Source organism: Ochotona princeps, chromosome 25, assembly GCF_030435755.1.
Source record: "Ochotona princeps isolate mOchPri1 chromosome 25, mOchPri1.hap1, whole genome shotgun sequence".
NCBI classification, from domain to species: Eukaryota; Metazoa; Chordata; class Mammalia; order Lagomorpha; family Ochotonidae; genus Ochotona; species Ochotona princeps.
In genome coordinates this window covers 26,037,228-26,058,499 of record NC_080856.1, presented here as the reverse complement: position 1 = coordinate 26,058,499, position 21,272 = coordinate 26,037,228, and the positions used below count along the sequence as shown (strand labels likewise).

Sequence of the window (21,272 nt, the reverse complement as noted above, 5' to 3'; positions counted from 1 at the left end):
GTTCAGATGCCCCACAAAAAACTTGGTTCCTCTGCTAACACCAAGAAAAACACAAAAATGTTCAAGGGCAGGATAAAATGTTGCAAATAATGTTCTAATTTGGTTGATACTACTGTAAATGTGACTTACACAAAGATAAGGAGAGAAAGGAATCACTTTCAATATTCATCCTATAATGTTGTAAGAAGGCTAAGCCCACCAAAAAGCACTAACAACCACACGTACCATCTCGGTGGTCTTCTAGATCTTTCTGCTTTTCTTCTCTTTCATCAGGATCATCTCCATCATCATCATCGTCGTCGTCATTGTACTGACCAAGAGCATTTACCAACTCCACAAAAATCTCATCATTTATAAACCCACATTCTGAAATTCATTAAAGATGTTCAGAAATACACACAGGAATGGGGCAATGACAAAAGTTTACATATTCCTTTTCTAATTTGTGAGAAAAGAACACAGCTTACCGATATAATAATACCAGGTTTAGAGGACAGATAATCTTCGGGACTGTTCTTAATCAAAGTTTGAAAGAAAAACTTATTTCCAGTACTTATCACTTTCTCTTGCACCCAAGGCCTAGCACTAACCCATCCTCTGCAGTTAATCATGGTGTTCGCCTCCTCTCCAATAATATACCTGGCCTTTAACTGGTCACATCAGACTTGGCTTACACCAACAGTGACCATGGAGAACAATAAAGATACCGCCCTCCTTTCAGACACTATGAACAGAACCTCCACACATATTCCCAAAGACAGAAAGATGTTAACAACTGTGTTTCGGGCATTACAGTAGTCTAGAAAAGGCATGTTTTAGTAGCAGGGCCGTCTCACTTACATGCCACTCAGAGACTGAATTCTAATTGGCCTGATTACTAAACAATCTTAAACTCCACATATCCACGCAATTTCTATTTCACTTCCCTGTTACTGCATTATACTATATGCTACCACCAACCACAAACAACGAAGTGGCAAACATGGCCCGCAGTGCAAGAACAGGGAAGGAGCAGGCCCTGGGCCCACACCAGCAGCAGGAAGCCTGGGCTGCCGTCCTGGCCCTGCGTCCCAGAGGCAGCGGGCGATGGCTCAGGCACTTGGCTGTCTGACACACACGTAGAGTGCTACGTGGAGTCCTGCTTCCTGGCTCCAGCTGAACCAGTCCCTGCTGTTGGGGACGTTTGGGGAGTGATACAGCAAACGGAACACTCTCTATTGCTCTGCTTCTCAAATACAAATTTCAAACTCTTTTTTATAAAAAGAGAGAATAGAAAGAAAATATAGGGCTTCTGACTAGATGTCCACCCTTTACAGTTTAAATTTTATTATTAAAAATTAGTTCATGTCCTATGGTTAATAAAACCAGAATATGAGAATTCTTTAGCCATTTTTCCAAAGGAATAATCATGGCTCACCTCTATCTCCATGTACTTTTCCATCATAATTTTTTATTAGTTCTTCAATGAAAGTGCCATCCTGGTCTAGAACTTCATCCCCCATATAAGGAATGTTATGTAAAACAGTTTCATCTTCCACCTAAAAGTTTAAAAAAACAGTTTAAAACAGACATCCCCGTGTCAACACAGGTCTTGTTTATTTATTTAAACACTCACTTCTTAAGAAAGCAGATATACAGAGAGAGAAGGTGAGACAGAGAGAAGGATCTTCCATTTGCTCGATCACTCCCCAGATGGTCACAATATCCAGAGCTGAGCCGAGCCAAAGCCAGAAGCCAGAAGCTTCGTATAGATTTCCAAACAGGTGCAAGGTTTCAAGGCTTTGGCCAATCCTCTACTGCTCTCCCAGGTTATAGGCAGGAAGCTGGATGGGAAGAAGAACAGCCGGGACACGGACAGGCACTCACATGTGATCCCGAGAGAAGAATGAGCCAATCCAGCTATTATGCTGGGTCCCAAAATAGGTTTTAAATGGCAATACAAGATAACTAAAGGACCTGGTGCAACAGCCCAGTGTCTAAATCCTTGCCTTGCATATGCCAGTATCCCATATCCTGGCTGCTCTACTTCCCATCCAGCTCCCTGCTTATGGCCTGGGAAAGCTTTCGAGCATGGCCCAAATCCTTGGGATGCTGCACCCATGTAGGAGACCTGGCAAAAGCTCCTGGCTTCCGATCAGCTCAGCTCAGCTCCAGCTGTTGTGGTTACTTGAGGAATAAACCAGTGGATGGAAGATCTTTCTGTTTCTCCTTCTCACTGTAAATCTGACTTTTCAATAAAAATAAACAAATCTTTAAAAAAAAATCAGTATCCATAGGAGATGCCTATGCCACACAGCTGCTTAACTAAAGTAAAAAGATTATCAAAAAAGACTACTATCAGAATAGGAGTAGAGATTTCTAAATTTCACTTGATATCTAGCTAATTAATACATTCAATGTGGCAAGATTTTAGGGATGTATAGTACCACATCAATAGTCTAATAAGGTTTATTCCAAAGAATTCATGCTTCTATGCAAAAGCATACTGTACAATTACAAAGCACTTTAATAATGATATGAACAAGATATATCAAAGTAGACTGAACTAGTAAATATAATAATAAATGAGTTCATATCTAGGTTTAGAAGACCACAACAAAGAACGGTTCTACCTTTGCAGGAAATAATCACAGAAAATTTCAGAAGGAATGGAACAGTCAAGAATACAAGGAACAGAAAGCTGTCCTTCATGACATTCTTTTCAATTAAAAATAAAAGGGACAGGAATCCTAGATGAAAACTGGATTGTTGTTAAGTGCACATTTAAAGAGTAAATCAAAGTAAGGGTAAGTCAATCTTAAGGAACCTCTCAAAGTAGCGATTATAAACAGAATTAAAAAACAAAAACAAAAAACCTCTTCCACAGAAGAGATTGGCTGAGACCAAAGAGACAAGTGTGCGGCAGCACAGGCTGGGGCCAGGAACATGACCACGGTTAATACGAAAATGACACAGGGCAGGCCTCAAAACACACGTGACAGGAAAGCAAGAGGAAGAGGAGAACCTTCCAGTAATCCACAGATAAACTCCAGCCACCTGGAGCATTCCTACAGACAACAGGTCTTCACACAAATAAGGGAAACTGGGAAAGGGGGAAATGCGAAATATAAAATGACAAATTCAGTTTTTAATATATTCCTTAGCCAACTATGATTTCTTCCTGCCAAAGGCCATCTGCATCAAAGGCCATTTGTATATTTGCTTTCTGTTTGTTGGAAAGTAGTCAGATCTACAGAGAGAAACAGAGAAAGATCTTCCTTCTGCAGGTTCACTCCGCAAGCAGCCACAACGGACAAAGCGGAGATGATCCAAAGCCAGGAGCCTCCTCCCGGTCTCCCACGCGGGTGCAGGGTCCCAACTCTGGGCCGTCCGACTGCTTTTCCAGGCCACACACAGGGAGCTGGAAGGGAAGTGGGGTAAGCTGGGATACAAACCAGCGCCCATGAGATCCCAAGGCAAGGACCTCAGCCACTACGCTATCGTGCCAGGCCCCATTTGTATATCTGTAACATCATTCACAGGCCAAGCAAAATTACCAACTTAAAAGCTGTCCTGGTAGTGCAGTACAACAAATTAAACTGTTGCCTGCAATATCAGCACCCTATATGAACACTGATTCCACTCCTGCCTGCTCCACTTCCAATCATGCTTCCTGTTCCTGGAAAAGTAGTAAAAGAGAGTGTTTAACCCACCAGCATAGGCAATTGAGACGAAGCTCGTGGTTCAGCCCACCTTGCTCCAGCCAGAGGGTCGCAGCGCTGGACCCACTGCAGGAGCACACCAGCAGGTGGAAGGCCTTTATCCCTGTCCCACAGCTCGCTCTAACTCGGCCTTTCAAGTCCACCAATACTTAATACATACCATATTCATCTTTCAAAATCACTCCAAGAGCCATCATTTTGATAACTTTGTTATTTCAGTTATCTTGATGAAAAAAAAATGTATTTAAGTTACTATCAAATAAGAAGATACACTATTTCCATACCATAAAATTCTGCTGCAGAGGAGACCACGAATACATGATGGGTACAGAGGCCACAGCATTCAGAGTCTTCAGCGGGATCACCTGGGTCGGGAAATCCAAATCACTGCTCACCGAGCACTAAGACAGAGAACAGAGCGGCTCTGAAGGAGGAACACACATCCGACAGCAATCCTGCACACTTCACCTCCAGAGAGAACACCCCTAGCTAGGACATGAGAGCTCACAGAACCAACTCGGGCAACTGCAGACAGCCAAAGCCCTCACCCATCTTCTCATACTTACCAAGAGCCACAGCCACCAAAGGCTACATGCGTTAACTTCAGCAATCTGCTTGACTGCTCCACATTTTTATTAGACATTTCCTAGCTCCTGCTTAATTTCTCTTTTACCTCAATCACAAAGGATAGTAAGATGTATGCCAAAGTCAACCAAATCTTTATAGTAAGGAAACTTTTTTAGGTTTACCTTTCTTTGTGTTATTTAAAAAAACAAAGTGTACTTTCCTGATGTTATCAAATGATATACAAATATTATTGTTATTAACAGATCTGAGTTTCAATCACAACAAAATGATTCAAATCAATTCTGTAAATCTCCAATAGACAATATTAAGTATTTTCTGTGTACAAGACATTATTTTAGCCATCTTACATGTCTAACAGTTCTCATGATATTAAGATGGGAACTATTCTTAGCGCTCATTTTGTTGAGAAAATTACGGTAAAGAAAGATAAATTTGCCCAAGGCAATGTATTAGGTAAGGCTAGAATTTAAACCCTGAGAGCCTAACACTGGAGGCCCGGCTCCTAACCACCACATCCTGCCACGACACATGATTTCTACACTCCAGGGCATCTAATTCCTTGAAACAGCATACTTGAGACGATCTACAAAGTTACTAATTTCAAGGCAAAATCATTTGCCAATCAAACTATGACAAACTTTCTTAACACAGTGATTCTAATTGTGCATGCTGCATGTAAAAAAATGTTTCCTTTTCTATGAAATATGGCAAAAATCTGTATCCCACTACTTTCCATCCTATCTAGCCCATACCTTTTCTTAAAAGAGCACTACTACTTACTATCAAAGGTCTCCAGAGCGTTCACAAAAATATTTGACGTTTTATTCATAAGATAAAACATTGCAAAAAGAATTGAGGCAAAAAGATTTGAAGCTATACGATGAAACAAAAATTTATATATATATATATGTATATACACAAAAACATGAAATGTTTAATTTTTATTTAGATGCAAAACAGCAGAACCAGATTTAGTGAAATTGTAGTAGAAATCTTTGGCATACAGGTCACAACCGTCCCTCGAGTGTGCCGTGCAGCAAGTGGGGCAACCACAAGATCATCATGGTTACTACAGCTCAACAGTAACTCCTTCCTTAGTGGAAGCAAAGGTTAAATGACGGAGTACTTGGGAAGCACTGTGACAAAGGTTCATCAATTAACCTTCACTTTCCAAAGGCAAAGATAAAATACTAGAAAGCTGACGTCTACATTGGATGATGTGCACGCTGGCTCACACTTTGCAATCTTGCCCTTTCCTGCTCTCTGGCCTCAGATAACCCTCTCCTCCATCTGCCCAAGAGGAGCAGGTAACATTTGTTGAGCACCTACTGTGTGGTAGGCACTGTGCTAAGTCCTTCAGCAAATAATCCTTATTCTTTATTACAACCCTATGATATAGTTTTAGTATCAGAACTTTTGCATCAGCAGACTGAGGTGCAGAAATTTTAAACAGTTTGCCTAGTCACAGAGGTAGCAAACCACAAACCCAGAATTCAAACCTAAATCTGACTGTATCACCCAAGAGTTTATTATTGGGCTGTTAGTTCTTACCTCTGAAATGCTCATAGGGAAAAGTAACAAAGATAGTTATGTAAGATCTGCTGTATGAAACAGACATATGGCATTGCTATAGGATTAACTCCTGTGCCAACCTCCTCTTATTATTTCTATAACCATCAAGTCTTCCTTCATTATTTTTAACTGAGTAAATTTGGGGTAAGGCTTGGTCAATGAATGAAGTGCTACATACTCTTCAGCATTATCAAACACAAAATCATTTTCAATTTTTTTTAAAAATGCAGTGTTTGCTTTACATGTAAAGAAGGGGATAAAATTAATTCTGTGAAAGAGCTGCCTTTAAAGTCTGGGGTCAGGGCTGCCTTCCCAACTCGGGCTGACTGACTTAACATCTAACCCAATGTCACATGTAGGGTTCAACAGTTAAATATTCAACTAGACAAAAGGACCACGATTTGCTTCATCTATTTACTCTGGCAATCCAGGAAATGCTCCAACGTATACTGAATAGTCAGTTGGTTTCCCCAGGAACAGAAAGAACCTAAGAAAGCACCGAAATCCAGAAGGCATAGGCTGAAGCAGGTGAGAACCACTGCCTACCAACTACCTCTCTGCTGCTCCCCTCCCCTCCATCTCCACTCTCCGGCACCCGTGAGTCGTTAAGGGACAGGAAGTAAGCGCTCCGAGGGCAAGAGCCGCTGACTCGGAGTAAAAGTGCACAATACTCAGCACAGTGTCTCAAAGAAGAAAAAAAGTAGGCACTCAAAAAATGTTTCTGGACTGAATGGACTGCATTTGTTGATTTTCCCTAACGAGTGTTCAACTTCAGTTTCTGTTTAAAGCCAAAAGTACCTATTCAGAAAACGAATGGTCTATCCCACCTCCTATCTCTGCAGCATCTCTAGAGTATTCCATGCTTTAACTGTTAATGTTAGCTAATAACCATATTCCTTTCATTCATAAAATCATATCCAAATGCAAAAGCATTTGTTGTTAAAAAAGAAAAAATAACAAGTTAGGGAATTCTTATTTGACTTAAAGGAAAATAAATCAAAATTCCCAATTACTTAACAGCAACTTTTTTTTCTTTGAGAATGTACCATCCTTGACAGTTTACATGATTAAGTCTTGTATCACTCAAAGCAGTGAAAAGAATTTTGACCTCACAGGTACTCACAAAATTTTACCTGATCACAGTCATGTGTCCTGGACTGAGGAACTATAAGATCTGTATCAACATACTGATTTCTCTAACTCTAGTTCCAACTTCAGGATCACACAGAAAAATTATGAAAAATCATTTTTCATCAATGATAGAGAGAGGAAGTAGCCAGTCTATCAAGGACGCTACATTTTCAGAGAAAGGGAGCTTACTGGTAAGTAACCAGGTTCCTCTGAGGATGCACAGACTTACATCAACCAGCTGGTACAATAGGCGACTGTGTGACTGGACCATTGGGAGCTGGAGAGGGAAGTCAAGCCAAAAAGAGTAGTTGTAGAGTACACAACCCAACAGATTCTTGGCAGGCTGGTTCCAAGTAAAAACTGTGTTATGGAAAATCGTAGAGGGAAGAGCAGGTGAATGGCCTGCAGGGAAGGGAAAGAAATTAACACACCCTACTATGTGCCAGCACTGTCTAGAGGTTACCAAAGTTCACTTTTTTAAAATTCGCAACTACGCTGTGAGCTAGGTATCACTGCCCGTTTTCTACAGCATACCATCCTGGGGATACCCTCCGGGGCCATCCTGCCTTTCAACAGTCTTTACCATGAACAAGGTTAAGTCCAACCTCCATGTAGTAAGAGGAAATACACAGTAAGCCAAGTCAAAAGTATTCTCGGGTACTAGTTGGTTTGTTTTAGTTCAAGTCAGAGAACAATGAACTGTCCACATTGTCACTTCTCTCTTAGCCTTTCCACCTGAGAACACAGAGGAAGGTAAAGTTGTCACCCCAGCAATCAGTCACCAGCAGCCACAGGGAAAAGCTAGAGAGGACTTCTCAAAAGACCCTAAATTTTCCAGAATTTGAGGAGAAGAAAAAAGAAAATGCATACAAGTATTGAGTGAGCCTATCTGGTGAAGACAGCACTTTATACAACTTAAACCCACAACTTCCAAAAGAGGGCAGGCCAGCATGTGGCATAACAGGTCAAACTACCACCGTGCAACACCAACACCCAAGGGGACACAGGCTGTCTGCTAACGTGCCTGGGGAAACAGAGGAAGATGGCCCAAGTGTTTCAGCACCTGCACCAAGTGAGAGGCCTGAATGAAGTTCCTGCCTCTGGCCTGGTCCAGCCCTGACCTTGGTGGCCATTTGGGGAGTGAACCAGTGGGTGGAAGATCTTGCTTCTCTCTGTGTAACTCCAACATAAAATAAACTAAAACAAAATAAATGCTTGGGGGAAAAAACCGAGGAGAAAAGTGATCAAAGGACTCATGATCTCAAACAGGAAGAAAAGAAATAAAAATACAGAGGAAAACTCTTAACATCTTGACCCAGATGTATTTGATAAAAGCAACTAATCAGGTTAAAGCATGAAAAAGAGGAACAGATTGTAAATTATTTTAGTTTGTTGCTAAATATTTATGTTACCGAGCCATCCCAGAATGAGCAGAGAAGCTCCACTCCGCAGCATATGACTTCGGAGCTCATTTTATCCCGTGCCACTTGTTACACTAGCTCCCAGGGCCTGGGATTTGGGAGGTGATACATGTATAACATTTAACATAAACATGCAACAAGTTTACTATGCTTAGACCCTTAAGGCTAGTCCTTGCACCAAAGCTTCAGAAGCCTGGCCCTGAATTAAAGAGATCAGAAATCTAAAACATCAATTACAGGTTAGAACCCAAGGTTATCCTGCTCAGAAGGGTGCTTGCTGGCAGCCTAAGTCATCTGCTTATTACCTGCAACTTCACTAAAAACCCCAGCTTTGGTTAAAAAAAAAAAACAAAAAAAAAAAACTGGTGACTGGAAATTATTGTTTCTGATCATTAAACTGTAAAAATAAAAAACTCAAAAAGGAACATGAAGCAGGTAACTGGTCATATGCATCCAATACATTCAAACCCAAGCATCTACTTCCAAAGCAGTCCTATGAGGAAAAGAAATAAGAAAAGCAGGAAATGGAGGAAGAAAACAAAAACTTACAAAATGGAATAAAGTATTGTGTCCATGGCTTCCCCTGCCGTGGCAACAAAATCATTTTCAAGTCTTGCATAAATGAACAGATTTACTATAGAGCAGTACAGGAACCAGAGGAAAAACAGGCAAGACAATTACAAATGTGGTCTTTAAAGGACAATGTTCCAATCCTGGCACTTGGACAGCTTACCAACCAGGTGGGCTGTTCTGCTCATCTTAACAGATTCACAACTACTCCAACTGGTCACTGACAATTCAATAGTGTTCAAACCACCAGTAAAGCTAAACAAAAAATTCAAAACTAAACACCTCCCAATCTCTCACTATAAAAAAGGAAGTTCTCGATTGGTTAAATGATAATATAAGCATGAAAACATGGAGCCAGCCACTGCTTGCAAAACTAGCGTGCCTTATGGGTGCGGGGTCAAGGCCCAGCAGCTCCATTTCCTATTCACCTCCCTGCTAACGCAGCTGAGAAAGCCCAGGTCCTGGGATCCTGGTACCCACATGGAAGACACGGATAACGCTCCCAGCTCAGCCTGGCTCAACCCTGGCCATGACAGCCACATGGGGGATGAACCAGTGCATGGAACATCGATGTACCACAATGTCCCACCCCCATAACTCACTTTCAAATACATGAAACAAATTTTTAAAAAAGAAAGAAATTAGAGTATTTTTACTACAAAGGGCCAGGCCTGGGTTCAGGACCCAGGTTCCTGACTCCAGCCTGCTGTGAACACTCAGCCTAGGAGGGGGATGACTCGAGAGACTGGAGTATGTGGGCAGTGCGCCTGGGACTCCTGGCTGCCCGTTCCTGCAGGGCCCAGCCAGGCCCTGGGGAGTGACCCAGGGGACTGGGACACGCCTGAGACTGCATGCTCGCTCACTTCCTCTAGCTCTTGTCTTTCTCACAAATATTTCTCATAAAACAATCAAAAAAGCACAAGTAAAATATAAGTTAAAATAGAAAAAGGTATGTGTAAAACATGACAAGTAAAATTTATAAATAATAGTCTTTATAAGGAAAAAGCCCAATACCATAACTCTTTACTTACAAAATGGAGATAACATATATACCATAACTGACATTCAGCTTCAGTAAATAACTAAAATTGCAACAAATTTTAATTTTTTTTACCTGACTGATAAAGATTAAAGACATAATATTTTTGCTAGGACTTTGAGCAAAGCGACACACCCACAAGCAGCTGGTGGGTACATAATACAAAATTCCTAAGGAGTATTTTGTAATTTCAGAATTTTAAATATACAAATTTTGAATATAGTAGCGATTATATTCCTGGGAACTTTTCTTGCAGAAATATTCAAAGATTCAAAGAGGTATATAGGAAGGACGTTCAACTACAGTACTGTGTGCAACTAAAAAACAAAAACTAGATGTACACACATGTATATACACAGCAATAAACTGAGTACCAAATATATGCATTTTTTAAAGAACAAAAAAATCTTGACATAACTTGTTAAGTGACAAGCCAAAACAGCAAACGTTTAATCTGTCCAGTAATTCCTAAAAACATACATTATCTACTCACACATTTCACAAAAAAAGAAAACACAAAGCAAGAGGGCTTGGACTGCAGGTTTGTTCCCTGGGTTTCTGTACTGTCACTTCTACAGTGACCTCTGAATTGGGCAAGATAAAACTCTTAGGCAAGTTTTACTAACCCAATATGCACGAGCCATTGCAAAACTGCCTCATCAGTTGCCAGAGCAGACTGTGAAGTTTGCCTAATCTTCCAAAAATGTTACATTTAGACATTCTTTAAACATTCATTTTTTAGACTTACAGTATCTGATCTTAAATTTATAATCACCATCCTAAGTATATGAAATACATACTTAATACATAACACGTACATTTAAACCAAACATCCTAAGTTACCTTTTTTCCTTTTTCCTTTTTGTAAGGATTTATATTTTTTTAATGGAAAAGCAGATTTACAGAAAGAAGGAGATACAGAAAGATCCTACATCCGCTGGGTCACTCCCCAAGTGGCCACAAAGGCCGGAGCTGAGCCAATCTGAAGCCAGGAGCCAGGAACTCCCACTTGGGTCTCCCACTTGGGTGCAGGGTCCCAAGGCCATATCTGCTCAAGACTCATCAAGATGTAAACCCAGAGATTTAATTCTTAAATTTACAAAATTAATATTAAAGACCACTAAATTTTCACTGGATATACAAAATTTTCTTTCTTTGTAAATAGCAACTGGATTCATAATTACAATTAACTGAGGAAATTACATTACCAGGTCAATAAATAATGCAACTGAGAGTTGACATGTAAGCCAGTTATGCTTTTCTAATAACAATGGCATGTTCAAGATGCCAATATATGGAAGAATTTCTATTCTGATAGAACCCTCTCCAAGAAAGAAATCATTTGCAAACAGCAAATGATACGCAATGAACTTAAAATCATTTAAAACATTACTAGGAAGAAAAAGAGAAGCTGTGCCAAGTTTCTCTTGCCCAATTGTAATACGGATGGGGAAAAACTCATACAATCAGTGGCGAAAATATCTTGCAGCTTTTTCCAAGAAATAAACAAACGCATAAAGATTTACCATTCGTACTGGGAATATGACTACAAACTGAAGACTTAATGAAATCAAAATGATAGTTACCTAGGTAAAATTCCTTTGTTAAACAACCACATTTTATGGCAAGTTTTATCTTATTACGTATTTGCTGAATGATAGCTTAAAGCTGGTACTCTAACTTAACTGGATTAACCAGAAAGCAAAAGTAAATCAGTTACTGTCTTCAAGATATGAGAGGCATTTTTTAAAAAATAAATAAAAACTAGGAACTCGTGCTGTACTAAAACTTTAGGGCAAAAGAGGCAAGGTTCTGTAATGTAACCAAAAATACCTTAATAACTCATGAAGAAAACGATCCACTCAGGGGCTGTGGGGTAGTGGGCAGAGCCACCACCTACAGTGCCAGCATCCCCTAGGGGCGTGAACTCAAGTCCTGGCTGCTCCACTTGTGATTCAGCTCCCTACTGCTATCCGGGAAAGCAGCAGAGGATGGCCCGACTACTTAGGCCACCGAGTCCTGGTGGAAAACCCAGGGGAAGCTCCTGGCTCCTGGCTTTGGGTCAGCGTGGCTCTACCCCTCCAGGACATTCGAAGAATGGACTGGCAGATGGAAGATCTCTTTGTGCCTTTCCCTTCTTATAATTCTGCTTTTCAAATAGTTAAATAAATCTTAAAAGAAAAAAAGAAAAGAAAGAAAATACACTAAATATACAGTCCCTAAGCTAATCTGTGGAGCTCTTTGATCTGAACTAAACATTTATAGTAGTTACTTCATTCGATTAGAAAGTACACAGTCACATTCCTTACTGAAATTAACCACACAAGCTCATACAGCAGAACTACAGAAGTGGTGTCTAAGACTTGACTGAAGAACTATGTCATTGATGCAGCACACCGCAGGGAACTCAAACTGAAAACGTCACCATTTACAATACAATTAGCTACAAAAAGCTAATAAACAATGCTATATGGCACTTCAGTGTTGAATGCTATTGACTTTCTAGATCTGATCAACATTGCAGTCTGAAATTCTGCCAGCAAAACCACTAGAAAAGTCTTCGTAAAACGTGCTCACTTTTTTTCTTCCCGCTTGACCTACGTCAGACTCCCAAGTTTTAAAATAAATGAAGGAAATTTTAGATGGAAATGCTCAAACCAGAGAGACAATAAACAGGTCTTTATTCTCATCTGAAAAGTTAGATTATAAGAGCACTAAAGTTCTTTCCAGTCTTAAAACTTGGGACTTATTGAAATAATAGCAAAAAGATTATCGCAAACCTTATAAAGCCTGTTTCCAAAAGGTGGTGATGATGATTTTTTAAAAAGAAACATAAATAAAAGATGAATCATTTCAAGTAGAATCTGCTACCAACAATGATGCAAACATTTGAAGATCTTGATCCCAAACTTCTATTTCAACGAAGTTCAGTTACTAAGGTGGAGGAAAACTCTCCCTGCCCGACCCTCCCCAGAATTCTGTGAAACTCCTCAACCATGTCAGGTACTGTGCAAATACAAAGCTCAGAAAACAATTTTATTAAGTATGCTGAGTTGCTCTCCGTTTCTCATACAAACTACCCCCCGCCAAAAAATGGGTATCTATGTTCAACTTCTGCCAAAATTAAAATTCAATGAGTAAATAGCTAAACTATCCTCTTAAATTTAATGAAAAATCATGAGAAATTTCAGTTGTACAAAAATAGTAGATTCTACTCTCTAGTTTGAGCAAAGAGCATTCTCCCCAGACCACACCTGATCACTGGAGCAAGCTCCCCAATCTAATGCCCAGTACCCTTGCCTGGGGAAAAAACCATCTTGAAGACTAAATGAGGTGGTGTATTTACCACAGTGCCAGAAGTCATTATTGCTATTAATTTTTATATAACTCTAACTTGGGCTTTTGGCAGCACTGTAAACATTTGCAAAGGGAATTTTCTTCTTCAAACTACCAAGACTTATTCCTCAGGATAGAAAAATAAGGCTCCTTTTTGCTTTCCCTTAAAACTCCAAAAGCTTACCAGACAATATTTTCAAAGCCTTGTTCCTACCGCCCTTAAAGATGTTTGGATAAGCAGGACAAGTTCCTTTCACATTCGGTGTGGTGTTAATAAAAAGTAGTTTGCCTCTAATAGCTAGGCTCTGATCTGCACCAGAAAATGAGGAAGGTGTAAGCATTTAATACACTGTAAGTCAAAACCTTAACGAGTTGTCATCTGACAAAACACAAATGACTGAGAACCATTCCAATCACGTCTCACCATCAAGACTCCTGAAATCAGAGGATAAGTTGTAGCTACAATGATACCACGAAGTTTTTGGAGCTAGTGTGTCATATCATCTCGACATACCTCACAAGAGCAGACTATTATTGTAAAAACGCTATATAAAAATGGCTACTAATTGAAAAGAAATTTTAGAAAAAGCTCCAGTGTTTAGATCTTTCCCAAGTTTAGGCACCCATCAACAAGGTGTAATCAACACAGTTTAATTTTAACTCTAAGTCCCTTATCCCCTTTTTGCTTCAGCTCCTATGTGAAGATCCTACAGCATGATTTTCCAGATAACACAGGCACTCCACAGAAATGCCTAAACTAGAACTCTGTTGGCAACTTCAAGACAGTTTAGGCTTCTGTCATTTTCACAGAGTAGGAAACCTAGGTGAGTCTCCCGGCTTCAGAGGGAATCAGTTCTGGCCATTGCAGCCAACTGGGGCACTGGGGTGGAGCCTTCCCTCTTCCTGTTTCTCCTTCTCTCTGTAAATCTTTCAAACAAGAATAAATAAACCTTTTCCAAAAAAAAAAAAAGAGTATACGACAAATCAACAGTTAGAAAATCTAGAAATTTAGCTAGAAATCCTAAGCACTTAAAACTCTTCAGAAATAGTTAGGCATATGATCTAAGACAAGCATAAACAGTTACACATTAACAAGAAACAGCAATAAAAACATGGGCATCCTGAAGTCGATGACTTCCAACAACAAAGATCAGTATGTCTCATAACCACAACAACATGTTATGTTGACCAACCTCCCTAGTCCCGCGCAATGAGCTCACGGAAGTCATGATGTGCACAGGTTGTATCCTCCGCTGCTTCCATTCTTGGTTTAAGATTTCTGTTCTTTCCAAAATTTTCTGACGATTGGAACTAAACATACTCTTTAAGAAAATGAAGGACAGGAAAACAAAATGAGTTGCTCATTACTAGAAAACATGTAACATTTCTAAAGCAGGTTATAATCTAGTCATTTCTCACAAACATCAACATTTCTTCAAATGCTGATTTAACACTACGCTGTAGCTTCCCAGTCAACACACACACACACACCCCCCATACCTATAATGTGACTGTGAAAAGATTATTTCCATTCTGTTAGCTTTGTACAAAAAAAAGACTTTAGAAATCTAAAATCATGAACAACTCATTGGCATTTGCATCCACTTCTGTATATGTGATATGAAAGTACACTGGAAAGACGAAGTTTCCAGCAGGCTGACGGGCATTAGATTACAGCCTTCTATCACTAATGCGCATGCTACATGCTAACTGAGGCACACTGATGACCTCAGCGTCCACGCTCTCACTGATCTTACTAGAAATCTAGCCTTGACTGAAAATACATCATTTCAAAATAAGAAGGATTTACCTTTACAGAAACCCCTCCCCAAGTTTCAGCTGTATATGCATTTTGACAAAACACAGAACAATACCTTTACTTCATCGGCTCGTCGGAACCTCTTGAGCTGTCTGAGTCGCATGTACTCTGATTTTACACGCTTCCGCCAACAGACTGGTCCCTTGTCACATTTCTTTCCAGTCTGGCCCATGATTATTCTAAAAGCAATAGATCCACATCAAAATCACTAATCTAATCAACCCAAGAAGCTGAAAGAAATCAACAAAGAAATTACATTTTTACACTTGAAATTACATTTTACAGTTTGCAAAAGGTGCTTATTCCATGTGATTAAATTCTTGAAGCATTTAATTGAAAATGTTTTTTTTTCACACAATCTTTAGAAGATATTTATTTAAACAGCTTCTACATTTCTAAGTAACTCCTATCTTACGGATATATGATCTCATGGCAGGAACACAAACTATACCACCAATTAGCATTTGCACGAGATAAAATTTATACAGGAAAACAAATGTAAAAACAGTGCTTTTATCATCAAACTAACTGTAATGAAAGCAAGATATAGATAACATTGGTATTCCACATCCCCAAATTTTAGTACAATCACAGATTGAAAACATTCAGAAAACAAAAAAATCAAAAAGACAAAATTAGAATTGGCTGTAGGTCAAGCACTACGAGTACACATAGAAGTCACGTGCAGACACACCTTGCTGCGGCCTCCTGCGCGTCACACCACCTCGCCGCAGCACCTAGTGTTTGGGTGCTGCTTGCCTTGCACATAGATGAACGTCAACACTTTTCTTGTCCCATTTCCTAAGCAACTGTTTATATAGCATTTACACTGCTAAGTATTACATGTAATCTAAAGATCATTTAAAGTGGGTCCAGCACAGCAGCTACTGGCTGAAGTCCTCGCCTTGCACACACCGGGATCCCATGTGGGTACCAATTCTAATCCCGGCAGCCCCGCAACCCATCCAGCTCCCTGCCTGTGGCCTGAGACTCTGCACCTGTGTGGGAGACCCAAAAGAAGCTCCTGGCTCCTAGCTTCAGATCAGCTCAGTTTCAGCCATTGTAGCCGTTTGGGAAGTGAGCCAGAGAATAGACGACCTTTGTCTCTCCTTCTCTCTGTAAATCCACCCTTACAATTTAAAAAACGGGGGGAGGAAGAAAGGAAGGAAGGAAGGGAGGGAAGGAGGAAAGGAGGGAGGGAGGGAAAAAAGAGAAAGAAAAAAACACTCTGAGAGCCAAAGAAACAAGAGCAGAGGTGGGGTAGCCTGGCAGTAACTGGCCTGCGTGAACCAGGTGAGATGGGGGTAGCCTGGCAGTAACTGGCCTGTGTGAACCAGGTGAGATGAGGGTAGCCTGCCAGTAACTGGCCTGAACCAGGTGAGATGGGGGTAGCCTGGCAGTAACTGGCCTGCGTGAACCAGGTGAGATGGGGGTAGCCTGGCAGTAACTGGCCTGCGTGAACCAGGTGAGATGGGGGTAGCCTGGCAGTAACTGGCCTGAACCAGGTGAGATGGGGGTAGCCTGGCAGTAACTGGCCTGAACCAGGTGAGATGGGGGTAGCCTGGCAGTAACTGGCCTGAACCAGGATGAGATGGGGGTAGCCTGGCAGTAACTGGCCTACGTGAACCAGGTGAGATGGGGTAGCCTGGCAGTAACTGGCCTGCGTGAACCAGGTGAGATGGGGTAGCCTGCCAGTAACTGGCCTGAACCAGGTGAGATGGGGTAGCCTGGCAGTAACTGGCCTGAACCAGGTGAGATGGGGGTAGCCTGGCAGTAACTGGCCTGAACCAGGTGAGATGGGGGTAGCCTGGCAGTAACTGGTCTGCACCAGGTGGAGATGGGGGTAGCCTGCCAGTAACTGGCCTGCGTGAACCAGGTTAAGATGGGGTAGCCTGGCAGTAACTGGCCTGCATGAACCAGGTGAGATGCGGTAGCCTGGCAGTAACTGGTCTGCACCAGGTGGAGATGGGAGTAGCCTGGCAGTAACTGGCCTGAACCAGGTTGAGATGCCCTGAAGTGTTCTCTCAGCCAGAGATGACAGCGGCTGCTGAGACTGCTCTGGTGCAGAAAAGGAAAATGAATTCAGGAGCTCCTTCGCAAGTCCCTTAACCAAATAAAGCTTAAATATGGCAAATGGAGATAGATGTTTGATGCAGCTATATTCACAACAGAGTGCCCCGGTTCTAGTCCCAGCTCTGCCTCCGATTCAAGCTTGCCATGAACGTACCTTGGAAGAAAGCAAGGATTAATAGTGCAAGTATTTGAGTCCATGTCATCCAGAGACCGGATTAAACTGCTGTGAGCATGCGGGAAAGAAACCAAGAAGTAGAAGACTTCTAGTTCACTGTCTCTGCCTTTCAAATCAATAAAATCAAAAATTTTAAAATATATAGAAAGTGATGGTAAAGTCAACTTTCTGGGTTGAATAACCCAACCTATTGAGTAGAGCTACATTTACATGTTTACATAAAACCCTTAGGCAAAAAGAAATCTACCCAGGAAAAAAAATTAAGAGGAACAGAAGTCCTGAAGTTTCTACACAATATTCAATCACCAACCAGCAACACAGAAATCCCTGATATCATGATTGATTCAGAACCGAAAAGGATGCAAAGCAATTTATCTTCCCAAGTATGTAGCAAATATTATGAACCAGGAAGTGAGCAAAGTTGTATAAAATGAATATACAAAGATGAATAAAACTTTTCCCTTAAAAAGTTTTATATTCCCTCCCCTCCAGCTGTAGCAACGGCCTAGGTTGCCTTGTACCTCAGCAAGTGTTACACTACTGGGAGAAAAGCAGCGAATTGCTTGAGGGCATCCTGGACTGGGTTAATGCCAAATGTATGCTAACTAACCAGTGTGCCAGCACAGGCACCTGTTCTATATTTTTAAAAAAACATATATGAGGGACAGATGCTGACATACCAATAATCAGAGTGTGGGGACCAAGAGTGTGTGTGTGTGGATCCCAGGTAGGCAGGCAGTACCCCCAGACTGGCACACTGCCAGAGGACTGGATGTGGGGGACTATGGATTGCTCATGGAAGCAGGTCTGGAGATGTGTGGGAGGGAGGACTGCTTAGGGAGAACATGACAAGTGAGGAGTAATTTCTGGGGGACTTCCACCAACCTGGCTACTGCACTTACACGAAGGGACCGAGATCAGGTGGTTTAGTCAGGGAAATCAGAAAACCTTTTTGGGACAAACCAATATAACCCCCCACATGAGAAACCTGAGCTGGGATTGGTGGTATCAACCACTGCCTACCAGTGCACGTAAGAGCCATGGCTGGGAGACCTGCCCGGTAGGGCTCAACCACAGTACCCACCAGTGCGTGTTGGGGTAGAGGGTAGAACAGGTTAGGCTGGGCCATGACACTCATCAGCTCACAAAAGTACTGGGTCTGGGAGCACATTCTGTGGGGGAACATGGGCTCACCCCTGTGGGACTGCCATACCAGTTGGTTTCTCAAAGGCTGGGGGTGGTGACAGGTGAGCTAGGTATGCCCATGGAACTCAACAATACTCATGGGTACTGGGGTTGGGAACAGGCCAGACTAGGCTGGTCCACACTGTAGCACCTGCAGGCACACCCAAGAATTGGGAGTGGGGTGGGTTGGGCCAAAACATCCACCAGCACACACAAATGCCCAGAGAGTGCAGCAGACTGTCAGATAAGGGCCTAGCATCTGCCGAAGTACATGAGATGTGGGTCTGGGAGTGGACCTGGTGAGGAAACTCAGGGAAACCCCCTGGTGGGCCATAGCTTCCACTGGTGAACACGTGAGTCAGGCCTAGGTGTTGGTCAGGCCGGGCAGGGCTGCTTCACTTCTTGGCAGGTGTGTTAGTTGGCTCTGTAGGGAGGCAGACTGGGCAGGGCCAGACTAACCGCAGAACACTGGCATGTGCAGGAACCAGGGTGGGTGGGGTTCAGGCCATACCAAGCTAGGCTAGGCTATCACACCAACCAGTTTGTATGAAAGCTAGTTACTGGGGCAGGCTGGGCAGGGCTAGGCTGCAGCACCCACCAGTGAGAGTTGGAATTGGGGTGAGGACAAGCCAGGCCACGGCAGCTAATGGTAAAGGCCAATCTGGGCGATAGATTATGCCAGCTGGATCGGAGCAAACACTGTCACACTCAAGACCAGTGGCTGGAAGAGCTTGGTCAAGAAGTTAACTGGAAGCCCAAGCTACACTGTGGTTCTCTCTAGTGAGTATGACTGGGCTGGACATGGCTGCAGCATCCCTTAGCATGGATGTGCACTGGATCTAAGGGGTGCCACACTGGGCTAGGCTGCAGCACCCACTGGTACTCACAAGAGCCAGGGTAGACACAGGACAGACTGGGTTTGGCTCCAGCCATGTGGCTGGGCTATAGCACCCAACATTAAGAGCCAGAATGGGTGTGGGTCAGTAGGACAAGGCTGCTGGTCCTGCCAGGATAGGAGGTGGGCCAAATAAGGCTTGGCCAAGGACCCACCTGTGTGCACGAGATCTGTGACTGGGAGGTGACTTGACAAAAACCGAGGCTAGGAGCAGCTGAGACCAAGCCAGGTTACTGTACCCATTGGCACACATGTGACAGACCTGGCCTTAGGCCAGGCTGGGCCAGTCCACAGCACTCACTGGCACATGAGAACCAGAATAGGGTGCCAGACAGACTGGGTTAGTGCATGACACCAGTCAGTTGACATGAGAGCTGGGACAGGGGACTGGCTGGTCTGGGCGAAGCTGCAGTATCCACCAGCATGAGCTGGAACTGGGAGCACCACAGGCCGAGCCAGGCTGCAGTACCCACTAACAGGTGCAAAGGTGAGATGAGCTATACCACCCTGGGTTGCAGCTGCCACCATCAAATGTAAAAGCTAAGATGGGGGCAAGCCCAGCAGAGTAGCAGCAAGGGCTCCCTGCTGAGCCACTGTTCCTGCTGGTGAGCATGAGAGCTGGGACTGAAGAGACCCCCAGGCTGGGCTAACAGATTGTATCCATTGGTGCAGACATGAGCCAGAGTAACTGCAGGCTGGTTGGACTTAATGGCAGCATCAGCCGGCAGGTGCTGGGACTGGGAGCAAGACTTGTGAGATTAGACAGCAGAACCATCTGGAAAGTGCAAATCTGGGACTGGGAATGGGCCCAGTAGAGAAACGGAAAGCACCTCTCTGATGGGCTACGACTCTCACTGGTGAGGAGGAAAAAAAAAAAAAAAAACATGGCAGGGAGCGGGCGGGGCTAGACAGGCAGTGGCACCCAGCAGCATGAGTCTGGGCTGGATAGTGGGATCAGTTGGGTTGAGCTAGTCTCCAATGCCCACTCATACATACAAGAGCTGAATGGGACACGGGCCAGACTGGATCAGTCTGCTGGACATATCGGCATGCACAGGAACCAGGGCTGGGGTCGGGCCTGGTGGGGGTTATGAGGGAAGCTCCAATTAGGCTACAATTCCCACTGGTGTATGTGAGGGCAGAGGGTATGGTGGGCAGGGTCAGGCTGGGCAGCAGCATCCACTGGTTGTGTATGAGATGGGGCTAGGGACAGAACTGCCCCGGTGACTGCGACCACCAGTGTGTGTATGTAGGCTGATGTGGGTGACGGACATAGCCAGACCTCACCCTGGCTGACATACACAGGACTCAGGTTTGGGTCACCTCTGTGAGGTTTTTTGGCAACACCCACACACATACACACATATACACAACTGGATCACTGAATTCAGAACTCCAACCATGGGGAAAATCACAGAACATGTGGTCTGACCAGGACTGCATGTGTCAGAACTGGGTCTCCACAGATGCTGAGGCCTATGCTGTAGATGGCATGCCCAGATACACATGTGGATTATGACAACCAGTTTATTGGGTTCTGCAGAGGACAGCTAGTACCATGGAGGGCAGAACAAATTGGACAGCTCTCCCTGACAAGTATCAAGACTCTAAGGTGGACATGTCAGCCAATGAACCTTGAAAGGACTTCCTCAATCTTGGAGCAATGAAATCAACCGCATCTCAGAACTATCCAAGCCACTTGAGCACCCTCATGGTACCCTCGTAACAGGCTCCACACCAGGGACCCTGGGATACACTGGTGGCCTT

The 21,272-nt window shown here is 42.9% G+C and overlaps 1 protein-coding gene across 15 annotated transcripts in view; it reads right to left on the bottom strand.

The window, feature by feature from the left end:
• EZH2 (enhancer of zeste 2 polycomb repressive complex 2 subunit) overlaps positions 1 to 21,272 on the bottom strand; it is a 56,690-nt gene that overhangs the window by 18,072 nt on the left and 17,346 nt on the right. For 6 of the 15 annotated variants that reach the window (XM_058655004.1, XM_058655003.1, XM_058655007.1 and 3 more), the window contains exons 2-7: positions 15,233 to 15,356; positions 14,552 to 14,680; positions 7,222 to 7,269; positions 3,986 to 4,102; positions 1,418 to 1,538; positions 226 to 366 (exon numbers count right to left, since the gene is read on the bottom strand). In XM_058655004.1, coding sequence (XP_058510987.1) covers positions 226 to 366; positions 1,418 to 1,538; positions 3,986 to 4,102; positions 7,222 to 7,269; positions 14,552 to 14,680; positions 15,233 to 15,349 — 673 coding nt within the window. In that variant the 5' untranslated portion in view covers positions 15,350 to 15,356. Of the gene's footprint in view, positions 1 to 225; positions 367 to 1,417; positions 1,539 to 3,985; positions 4,103 to 7,221; positions 7,395 to 14,551; positions 14,681 to 15,232; positions 15,357 to 21,272 lie in introns of those variants that run through there. The other 9 variants (XM_004597802.4, XM_058655009.1, XM_004597803.4 and 6 more) reach the window with 3 other exon arrangements.